The 12,313-nt window shown below is 42.4% G+C and overlaps 1 protein-coding gene across 1 annotated transcript; it reads left to right on the top strand.

Annotated features, from left to right (window-relative positions):
- Positions 1-749: 749 nt before the first annotated feature.
- On the top strand, positions 750-11,972 carry LOC122758109 (sorting nexin-18-like). The gene is made up of 4 exons (XM_044012010.1): positions 750-1,775; positions 2,944-3,237; positions 3,718-4,100; positions 9,694-11,972. Exons 1-4 carry the CDS (start codon positions 1,003-1,005, stop codon positions 9,924-9,926), a joined length of 1,683 nt encoding a protein of 560 aa, XP_043867945.1. The 5' UTR covers positions 750-1,002; the 3' UTR covers positions 9,927-11,972.
- Positions 11,973-12,313: the final 341 nt, after the last annotated feature.

Raw genomic sequence — 12,313 nt, 5'->3', positions numbered from 1 at the left:
TCTTCTTCTTTTCCCTTTGTCCCATTCTATTCCTCTATAATATTATATTGTATTGTATATTGAATTAAGAAGAAGGTATTCTATAATGTTATACTTATATACTATTTTAAGAAAACACACACTAACTCTGTGTGTATTCTATACATTTAAATCACTTTTTTAATGATTTATTTTATTATTATAAGTGTGGTGCATTAGAATGTCTTTCCAGTCTATAATAGTGGGCTCGTGCCTTTAAAAGGTGGTGTTGAAGATAAATGTGATGATGAAGAGGATGAAAAGGCTTTAAACTGTGGTTTACGTGGGTTTTTTCCATGAGTAACTCCACCAGTGACTTGACTCAACTCGCTCGTGGCTCCTCCCTCCATTACTCACACACAGTCTACTACGTGTTAGGACTGGTCCTTTAAAACTTACAAGCATCTGGGAGAAAGAGAGAGAGAGAGAGAGGACTATCACCCCCTCCCTCCCTCCTTCCTTCCCTCCCTTCTTCTCTCCTCTCCTCTCCTCCCTCCTTCCTCGCTGACTCTTATCAGGAGAATTCACGAAGCCGCCTCACTTCGTCACAAGTTCGCCCGCTCGGTACTTTGATCCGCATCTTTTCTCCTGGAGAGAAACCACTTGTAAAGTCGGGGTTTTCCTCCGACCTGGATTAAGTTCTGCGTGGAAACAAGTGATATTTGAAGCCTCAGGGAGAGAGAGCGAGAGAGAGAGAGAGAGAGAGAGAGAGGAGGTGCGTGTCGGGTAGCCTTCTCCTCCTCCTCCTCCTCCTGCTGCTGCTGCTGTTCCTGCTCTTGTTCCTGAACGCACGGATACAAGTCTGTTAGAGTTTGACAGCACTGGAGAGACTCCTGCTGCTGCTGCTGTTAGGACTAAATCTAATCTAAGATCTTCAAGAGATCTTCAAAAGTTTTGATCCAAGGAAGAAGAAAAAAAGTTCTGGAAGTAAAAACAGGGAAAAGGTTTTAAGAAAAGAGGTTGTTCGTAACAGCGTGTTGAATTATGGCGCTGAAGGCCAGGGTGTTGTATGATTTCCACTCTGAAAACCCAGGAGAGATCTCCATAACTGAGAATGAGCTGGTGACTCTGTTCAGTGAGGAGGAGCTGGAGGGCTGGTTGGAGGGGGAGAACAGCAGGGGGCAGGCTGGCCTCTTCCCCGCCTCCTATGTGGAGATCATCAGGGACCACATCACCTCTAACAACAACAACGGCTTCTCCTCAAAAACCAAAGCTGTTCCAGCGACGCAGACGTCCTTCACACCCGCTGACTCCCATTCCCAGAGAGGAGTCGGGGTTGGAAGTGTTGGCAGTGGTGGAAGCAGCTTCCACACCAGCCAGGGCAGCGATGACGACTGGGACGACGACTGGGACGACAACTCTCCTGCCACTGATGTTCCTCCAGGGTTTGGCAGCTCGCCCCCCCTGTACCCAGTCACCACCTCCCTACCAGCGCGGCGTGAAAGCGGCCAACAGCAACATCAGCACCACCAGCAGGCCAAGAGCTCGGCCACGGTGGGGAGGAACCTCAACAGGTTCTCCACCTTCGTCAAGTCTGGAGGCGAGGCCTTCCTGCTCGGGGAAGCCTCGGCGTTTGTCAAGGATGGGGACAGGATCTGTGTGGTGATGGGGAAGCATGGACCTGAGTGGCAGGAGGATCCGTACCCGTTCACGTGCACCATTGATGACCCCACCAAGCAGACCAAGTTCAAAGGCATGAAGAGCTACATGTCGTACGGCCTGACCCCCACGCACACAAACATTCAAGTCAACCGCAGGTAAATAAACGCTTCACCTCTTACTCCTCTTCTTCTTCACTCTTCTTTAGGAGCTTGTACTTTGGGTCTTCTGGTCCCGAAGACCCAAAGTACTCAGAACTCCTCCAAACACAACTCCCTTTTCCAGGCACATCAAGGAACTACCGTGGCCTTCACATACCATAAAGGACGTTAGCAATCTTTCACAACCTTCTGCCTTTTATCCATTATGGTACGGTTCAGTACGGTACAGTTTGGAATGGTAAAGCCCTGGATCAAGCCTGCGTTTCAACTGAGAACAGTACCTGGTAGGCAGCCTGTAGGCTGTGCCTGATGGCCGTGTCAGCAAGATACGTAGCATGTCGCCTAATCAGCTAACTGCATATCGTACCATTTTCCTCCGCTACCCCAAGGGAAGGGTGCCAACATTATGGCACAAGATGGCAGCCTTCCTAAAGCAAGGCCGATATCCAAAATACATATACAAAATGTATTTTAAGATGATGAAAACGGAAGACTTGAACAAACATATCTATGTGAAGTAGGGTTTTCGGGTCTAACACTGACATCACAACCTTGAGTATCGCAATTTCAAATATCCTGCTCACATAAATGAGAAATAAACAACTCACGACTCAGTTAAAATACTGTTCACGCTTTTGTTCACATTTTTACAGTCTGTGCTTGGAGAAGCAATTAGGTAGTTTGCATCTTATCAGATAAGGGCTTAGCGTGTAATTTGTAACAACGCCCTTTGCAAATCACAAAGGGATCTATGTTCTGTGCCAGTAAAAATGTAAATAGTATAGTATAGTAGTAAATATTTTGGCAGTATCTCATGGCATATATAACAAATCAGATCACAATTGCAACATCTGCCAAAAAACTCTCATTTTGACCAGTAAGGTACTGGTACCAGCTCATCCCTTTGAACACTGTACCTTCAAAGTAAATGTTTCCATGAAATAGCTTAGACAGAGTTAAGTGTGGCCCTTTGCCCTTTGGAGTCTTCAGAAATCTCCATATTTCCTCTCTTGAAATTCCCTCTGCACCTTCCACCTTGTTTTCCTGTCATTTTAACATATGTTCACTTGTTTCAGTATCAGCCAGGGAGCAAAATTCTTTCTCCTTCATTCTCACACCTTCTCACCTCCCACTTGTTCCCCTCTCCCTCCACTCACTCCCGCAGGTATAAACACTTTGACTGGCTGTACGCTCGCCTGGTGGAGCGTTTCCCCGTCATCTCTGTGCCCCACCTGCCGGAGAAGCAGGCCACGGGACGCTTCGAGGAGGACTTCATCTCCAAGAGGAGGAAAGGTCTGATCTGGTGGATGAACCACATGATCAGTCACCCCGTGTTGGCACGGTGTGACGTTTTCCAGCATTTCCTGACGTGCGGGGCAGACGAGAAAGCCTGGAAACAGGGCAAGAGGAAGGCGGAGAGGGATGAACTGGTCGGTGCCAATTTCTTCCTCACAATCAGGTGAGAGTTTGGTCATGGGCTGGAGAGGTTGTGGGTTGAAACCCTGGATTTTGGGGATACGGCACATGCAGGAAATTAGTTAACTTGTACAGTATGTAACAGGCTATTGTGTATGAAATGTGTAATCACAGCTCCATTGAATTGTTGAAGTGTGGTGCGATGAGGCACTGACATGCTGTCAACAGTCACTTTGCCAAAGTGCACCGTCATTTCTGTGAACCAGCCTGGGACCCAGACACTTCCTTTCACTGATAACATGGCTGCTGGCAGGAACAGAAGGGAAAACCAGAGGCTAACCTCACAAAAGAACCCATGCCTGCTTGATCTTTATCTTCCATTTAGACAACCTTATTTGACTTGAAATTGAAAGGCGTACACCACTCACTCTCCGGCACCAAATCCCATAGAGAAAATCACAGTTAAATAATTTGTGTAAATAAAGCAAAACTCTAAAGCGGTTTCCTCACATTTCCTCCTCAGCACGCCTGATGTTCCTCTGGACCTCCAGGAGGTGGAGAGCAAAATCGAAGGTTTCAAGTCCTTCACCAAAAGGCTGGACGAGAACATCGTTGTCGTGAACACCACCATCAACGAGTTTGCCCGCAAACAGATGGCTGGGTTCAAGAAGGAGTACCAGAAGGTGGGACAGTCCTTCAGACTCCTGGGTCAGTCCTTCGAGCTGGACCAGCAGGTGTATTCAACCGGTCTGAACAAAGCCATCGCGTACACTGGTGAAGCCTACGAGGTCATAGGAGAGTATTTTGCTGAGCAGCCACGCCAGGACCTGGATCCCATTTCTGACCTGTTGGACCTCTACAGAGGACACTTGGCCAATTTTCCCGACATCATCCATGTACAGAAAGGTGGGGATGTGTGTGTTTGTTTGTGTGTTCGAGTGGCAAATTCAAACACACAATGGCTGCCGCATAGCATCATTAGTCTGAGGGGGATCAAGCACAGTTTTACTTTAAACATTAAAATTATACCAGATAATAGAAGTAGTTTTGGGTTTATGGTAGATAATAATAAAGCGTTTCTCAACCCTGGTCCTCAGGGAACACTGCCCTGCATGTTTTAGATGTTGCCCTGCAACACACCTGATTCAGATGGTCAGCTCGTCAACAAGCTCTGCAGACGCCTGGTAACGAGCTGTTCATCTGAATCAGGTGTGTTGGAGCAGGGCAACATCTACATGCAGGGCAGTGTTCCCTGAGGACCAGGGTTGTGAAACACTGTAATAAAGAGTTACTTTGAATTTTTGGGAAAATATGCTCCACATAGTTGCTGAAATTTAAAAAAGCAGATTACTGCTCATGTGTATCCAAAGCTATACTGTAACTAAAGGATGGTTAGCTTAGCTTAACATTAGGATGAAGAAGGAAAAGTTATAACCTTAGCCAAGAGACTGCCTTATTGCTTATAAATTTGAAGCTAAGTTATTACTGGCTCAAAAACCTAGTTTAGATGTTACTTGCTAACTAAATTTAAAAACATGTTGAGGTTGTGTTGTGCTAAGATAAACTAAAAAGCAAATGTCTCACAAAGAATAAATTGCTTTTATGTTTGCTAATTATCTTAAAAACAAGTTTTCCTGTGGTTAGCTAAGCTAATACTGGCTTAAAAACCACTTGTGTATGTTCTGTGCTTACTAACTTTGAAAACAAGTTGAAGTTTTGTCGTGGTAAAATACGCTAATCCTGGCTAAAAACAACCTAAATTTGAAAACATGCTTTGTTGTGGTAAACCAAGCTAGCACCAGATCCAAACTAAATTTGTATGATACATTTTTTTTACCCAATTTGAAAACAGGAAGCACCGGTTTAATATAGATCATATTTTAAACATTAAAATAACAACAAACCACTATGTGGCTTTTATGTATAAACATGTGAGGTAATGTTGCTGTAAGCAGAGTCACACACTATCTCTGTGTGCTGTAACCTGAGCTTTCCTATTACTTTGTTTTGAAGCAGGTCACGCCACATGTACATGTTAGTACATGTTAGTACATGTTAGTACATGTTAGTGAAGCATTTAACAGCCTTTAATTCCAGGAGGAATAATTCCGCAACAGATTTTTAGCCACTTCTGCAAAAGTCAAGTTTGTATTATATGTATTGTATAATTGTATAATTTTAAGCTTGGATGATACAGGAGATGCTGGTCTACTGCTTCCTCCTGTGATTAGTTTGTGGCACTGAGGTAAATTCAAACAATGAACTTCAAACACTGAAATAACAAAATAACACATTTCAGTTTTACTGCTGGAGGCAGCAGTGGATCGAGAACTCCTTTGTGCTGTTTTATAAAAATGCAGATTTTCTTAATAGACTTTGGTGTGGGGGAGTGGGCGGTTTACTACACAAACTTTAGTTTAACTGCAAGAAAACAGAATCTTTTGACGTCAGCGGGCATAGATTTATTAGGTGTGGTGTCAGTTCCTTATACTTCAAAAACATGAACTACACCTGTGAACCTCCACCATGTGTGTGAGAAAAAAAAATCAAATGCAAAACCAAGCAAAGAAGCTGGAAGGAACTGAAAGCCACGGCTCTCACTCTTGGTTTCCAAACAGCAGACGTTAATTGACTTAGGAACAAGAGACACACATATTTAGCTATTTTAATTTGCTTTAAAAGAATAATGATGCTCCTAAAAGACGCCGTCCTATTTTTATGTTGCCATAAAGGCAGACAATACACAGAGACCCAGTTTCCTAACCGAGGGCAACATCTGTTTTCGTTTACCCAACTGCGGCGTCAATCTGCAGAGTTGAAAACTTGAAACCCTGGGCCTGTCCATTGTAACGGCCTGGATACTGTGAGACTGTGCTCGCTCATTTGAAAACACACAGACACACAAAGGACTTGCAGATGAGTCCGCTTGTTAGTTCTCTGCAGGTCGGGAGGAGGGAGTCACTCCTGGCACAGAAACTCCTGACGTTTGCCAAACCTGGAGGCTCTGTTTCTATAGCGCGCTGAGAGCTCGGTTCTCTCCAGATACAATCACAGCGTCTGACTATGGAAACACACAGCCTGAATCCCAATGGTCTCTGTGATGGACACAACTCGCCTACTTCCTGTTTGACGAATAACACGTTGCTGTATCCATCTTCGAACTACTGTTACACTGATAATTGGGCAAAAGAGGGCTTGCATTGTCGGTGATTAAAAAAACAACAACAAGGGTCAAATTAAGCAAAGATGAGGAAAACTCAGCCTAAACCTTACTGCACTTAAACCAGATCAACTGACCCTAGGGAATTCATGGTAGGGTAATATGATGTGTATATTATTACGGCTTTTACAGGACCTCGTGGCACAGAACATCGGCTACAAACTTACCAAAGCCTGGTTTTCATTTCAGGAAAACCTGAGCTACAAGTGATTTATGAGGGAACAATTGCTGGAGGAGGAAGACCAGCCTTTTCTTCACTTCTTTATTTCTCAACTACAAAAAGAAACGTTGTCGTATCCACACCCAGATGTTTATTTATTTTATAGATTTAATTAAAATCTGTCAAACTAATCTTGCCACAATGCTACCAAGAACAAAGACTAACTGTAGCGCGTTAATAAAAAAGGTTTATTACTTGCACAAAAGGAATTTAACATTCCAGTGTGAGTTGAGGGATGAAAGCAAGAGGCTCTGATTAATCCAAGGCTGCTGTCATAGAGGAGTCTGATGAGTAACGCCCATGAACACATGAACACGATGCAGCAGAAAGAAAAAGAATCTGCACCGCTGTCACAATTACCTCTCACAAAATGGCCAGTTTAGTCACAGTTTCCATAACAGCTGATTTCGATGAAGGCCCCTCAGTAAACAAACCGAATGAAACAAGACTCTGGAGGTTTTACGTTCTCTTTCTTCTCCCTGAAACTCTCTGTGCATCAGTGTATATCAGCCCACCTCATGTTTACAGTGCCGCGCATTAAAGCTGCCGGGCACTAAGAGGTGGACAACTGTGTTTTTGTTGAGCCCAAAAATGTCCCCGTGTTGTTTGGACTGGTCTCGTCTGTGAGATCCAGAGAGTTTACATGTGATAAGAACGAGCAGATTCCTGGGCCTCTTGTACTCTGTTGCCCTGGGACTGCAGGAATGCAAAATGGAGCAGTCTCAGGATTAGTTTCCCCTCCTCCCTCTTTTCTTCTCGCTCTTTTCCTTCTTCCTCCTGGTGGTGGTTGAGGAGAAGAAGGAAGAAGAAGAAAAGAGGGAGGGAGGTCGTAATGTGTGTGTGTGTGTGTGTGTGTTTGTATTTGTTGCCTCTGTAGGACATTTTCTGGCATAAACACTGACCTTCTCAGGACCAGTAGTCCTCATGGAGACCAAAATATGGTCCTAATGAGGCAGAACCTCGTTTTTGAGGAGCTGGTTAAGTTTGGGGCAAAGATTTGAATTGTTAGGTTAAGGGTAGGGATAGTTATTAACTGGTTGACATTAATAATGCTTTGTTTTGGTTGTCCTAATGAATTGGAGGTCATCTTTGTGAGAACATTTTGGCTAATTCTCGCAAAAAGGGTTCTTAGAGGGTTAGACTTGGTTTAAAGGGTTAAAGAGGGTTAAAGCACATCCTTTGCATGGCTCAGCGGGTTTAGATTAAGAATTAGGGTTAGGCATTTCGGTGTAACGGTGTGTACTTGTCTTTATAGCTCTGTGAGGTCCAAAACATGTACAAAACATGGTTTTGAGGACATTTTGACCTTGTGGGGACATTTTGTCTGAGCCCTACAACTTTAAAGGGATTTTCCAGGGTTAGGTCCTGTTCTAGGTTTAGAATTGGGTTTAGGTTGCGATTAGGGTTTGGCACTTAGTTGTGATGGATAAAGCTAGGGAATGCATTATGTCCTTACTAAGAAAGAAAAACAAGTCTGTTTGTGTGTGTGTGATGGGATTCAGGTAGCTTCACCAAGCTCCAGAGTTCAGATTACAGCTCCCTAATCACTTTGGCAGCCACTAGAGCAAAGTCCAACTTGATTCTCGGTTCATGTGCTCCTGTCGAGATGGTGTTTATTTACGATGTGTGTGTGTGTGTGTGTGAAATTAGGTTAGGAGGGACTTTTGGTTGATGAGATCAGGCAGGAGCATCACACCAGGCAACCAGCTGACGTTAGCAAGCGTTACAACGAGTTCCTCTTCGACTCTTAACCTAGGACTTCCTGCCTCTGGAAACTTTAATCACACAAGACGAGACGACATGAGTCACAGCTGCTTTTTGTAAAAAATATGCAAGAATCAGCTACTTTCTGTACACTCATAGTATTAGTTCCTTTAAGTTTAAAACAAAGTTTTCCTCTGAAGTCATTGTTGATTTCTTCCATAATTTACTCTCCACACGTTCTTGTGAATACTTGGACCACGTTTTTGAATTTCTTCAGGCTCTGTATGTGTGCCAGGTCCTTTGACCCACATACAGCAAACTGTCAGCTGCGATAATTCCACATCTGGACCAATACTGAATTAACAGCAGGGTTTAGCCCATATGTGGAAGTTTATGAACCTGATTTGGGCCAGTTAGGAAAAAGCTGTAAGAATGCAGACTGTGACAGAGTGTTTCTCCGTTCACCAGGAAACTAAGGTTTGCGTCGTCAGCTTTTACTTCAAAACATGAAAAAATACTCTCGCACTCAGCCTGGTTTTAGTCTTGGACTTGTGGCTGATATAAAAGACCTATTTTGAAATTTTAGTAAACACACATGATGATAGCATTCATGTGTGTCTAAAGCTACAAACAGTGGATGGTTAGCTTAGCTTAACATTAGGACGAAGGTGGAAGAGCTAGGCTGACCTTAGCCTAAGAATCCCCCTAATACTGGCTGAAAACATATCCTGTATATTCATTAGTTATACATTTGAAAATGTTGAAGGTTTTTGTGGTAAACTAAGCTAGTACTACCTCAAAACCTTATTTTGTATGGTCTTTGCTTACTAAATATGAAAGCATGGGGAAGTTTTTTTGACCCAAGATAAGCTAATAAGCTAATGGCTCGAAAACATCTTGTATGTTGTAGTTTTTATTCTTTCTTTTTTTGCTAAACTAAGCTAATACTGTTACTGATACAAGTTTTCTTAAAATTAGACCTTTTACATTCAGTTTTGAAAAATGCTGAACATTTGTTGTGGTATGCTAAGCTAATACTGGCTAAAAAACACATCAGTACTTATATGAAAACTGAACGTTTTGTTGTGGTGAGCTAAGCAATTAGCGGTTCAAAACTAATTTTGTATGATAATTGCTTACTAAATTTGCAAACAGGAAAAAAGTTGAAGTTTTGTTGTGCTAAGCAAAGCTATTTTGTTATGTCACATGAGTTTGTCTCACTTTACCCCCTAAAGCAACAAGGCTGGTAAAATAAGAATATTACTCAAATATTACAAATAAAGTCAGTGTTTTTATTTTTGCTTCAGCTTCACCTTAGACTTTGTTTTCTCTTAAACCTACGTCTCCTCTTTCAGGTGCACTGACTAAGGTGAGGGACTGTCCGAAGCAGGAAGGGGAGCTCCACGACCGCTGCAACATCATTTCATGCGCCACGCTGGCGGAAATTCAACACTTCCATCGCACGCGCGTACGGGACTTCCGTGCGCAGATGCAGCACCATCTCCGTCAGCAGATCAGCTTCTTCCAGAAGATCACGGCCAAGCTGGAAGATGCGCTTCAGAGATACGACGATGACCATGACCAGTAGGAGGAGGCAGAGGGTGAAGTTGGACTAAAACAAAAAAATGCCTTAAAGGAAGTGGGAGAAAAGCCTGAAGAGGGAAACAGACAGGGTTTGATTGATGTTCTCAACGACATCTAATCGACCTGCACCAGAAAAAAAAACACCCTGGAGACTTGTGTTGTCATGGATCCTGGGCCTGGGATGAGTGTTTGAGAGAAAACTGTCCCTCTGTAGAAAAATATAGGTCACTTGTCTGCGGAATGACAACCTCTTGTATAACGTGGACAGCTCTGATGAATGTACCAGTCGCAGGGATTTTGCTGACGCTCTGTGAACATCTTGAAACTCAGCAGAACGGCAGAGATGTTGAAAACAGCTGCTCTCCATCGGCCACGGCTGCCCCCCCCCCCCGGTTTGAGGTGATCCCTACACATCTTTACCATTTCACCACTTCATTCATAATTTCACCTCCTCCTACAGGAACACAGTAAACACACAAACACAGACATGAATCCTTCATTGTTGTGTTTTCATGGGTGGAACGACGGGACTGCATGAATTTATCTCCACACTTGTTTTGTTTTTACTTGAATTACCTGCTCAGTATTGTTTTTCGATGGGAGGTGACAGTTTTCCTTCTCCTCAGCTGACACAGTTTAGCACAGTGCAGCTTGAAATCTGAACACTGTGATGACTAACGTTGCTGCAATCTCACTGATGTTGTCACATCTGTACTAAATTACAACCCCGAACCCCTTAAGTGCCTTAACTGACCTAAAAACGATGGTGGACCAAGTTGAAACTGGTTTTATGTCTCTTATTGACCATGTGTCTTGTTTTGAGAAGCTGCTCCACAGCTGGGGTCTTTTTTGTCTTTCTGTTTTTTGGGGGGGAGGTTGTTTTATTGAAACCATCTGTGTATGTGATTGTTTTCTCTCAGTCCAGGGAGAGGTCAGAGGTCAGGCTCAGGATATGGACACTTTGGTGCTTTCTTGTGAGGAAGTGTTTTGAACAAAGCCATTCTGTGCTCTTGATTATTATGGGATTATAGTGCATTTCCAATTCTTCTTTTTGACAATCTCGTCGAGTCTTGTCAGCATCACTGAGCTGGATCTTTCATGACAATGACATTGGGAGGTTTTGTTTACATGAAACTTTACGTTTGGTTTCCCTGATTCCCCAAACATTGTAATCTGAACTGTTGATGGCAGATGACACAGATATTCTGAATAGTTTCAGCGTCATGCTCTGATTTGCTGAACCTCACTAATGCTGCAATACCCCAATATATTCAGCAGGGGGCTCCAATGACCACATGGGACAGTTGTGGTAGATTTAGACAGGGCTGGGCAATATGATCAAAAAAAGGTTGTTATTACATTGAAAAATATACAAATCATTAAAAATTGATAGTTATTATTATAAATATCAGTTCAATGAGCATTCATCCCTGACAGGTCACATTTATAATGCAAATTCAGCTTGTTAAAAACAATGGTAATACACTGTTATTTTCACAGTAATAGCTTGGTAATGAAAAATAGCAAAAAACCTCCACATTGACAATCATTAACATCATGTTCTTCACCATTTCTTATTGTTTTCCTTTGTTTTTACCATGTTGAAATGCAGACGTTCTGACTTGTGAGCACTTTTATTAACACAAATTGAGGGTTTTTTGTAACCCTAACCCATTTTGTTTGAATTCCACATCTGTAAAGCTTTAAAAAAAAGTATCTCACGCAGTTGCAATGCGTCCGTGGTGGTGACGAGAATCTGAGCGTCCACGTATAGACGTGTTAGTTCTGTCGCGTTTACTCTCACATAGTATTTTTTACTTGTTTTGTTTTTTTTTAAATCTGTAAATTTCATGTGTGCCTTCACATTCCTCTCCTGTGATCGACCCTAAAGGTCAATAACAGCATGAATTTTGTCTGCCTGGTTGTTGTTTCTCTTCTTCCATGATGATGAAAACATTTGCTAACACTTCTAATGTAACACAGTGGGACAACATTTCATTATATATGTACGTAAGATTATTGTTTTCCTGAAATATAACTTATCATTTCACCTCTCCTGCTTTGTGTCTTTAATTTGGTCTTTTCATTGAGTGTATTCTTTTAAATTTAACACAGTTTTCTTTGGTCACACTTTGATTTCTTTGGTTTAAATGTTAAAATGAAGATATTTGTCAATTTTCTTTACAAGATTTCAGAATAGGTTTCTGTTTTTATATGGAATAATGTATATTTCACGATAAAATAGAAACAGAAATCAAACATTGGAACACTAAACAAGTTGTAATACATTCAATAATGTGATAATAATTCTAACCATACAAACAGGAAGAGGAGGTCATGGGCCAAGTTTTCTGATATCAAGTGTCGAGGCCACATGAAATCATTTGGAGG

Source organism: Solea senegalensis, linkage group LG21 (genome assembly GCF_019176455.1).
Source record: "Solea senegalensis isolate Sse05_10M linkage group LG21, IFAPA_SoseM_1, whole genome shotgun sequence".
Lineage (NCBI taxonomy): Eukaryota > Metazoa > Chordata > Actinopteri > Pleuronectiformes > Soleidae > Solea > Solea senegalensis.
Note: the sequence above shows the minus strand (reverse complement) of the source record. Positions and strands in the feature narration are given on the sequence as shown.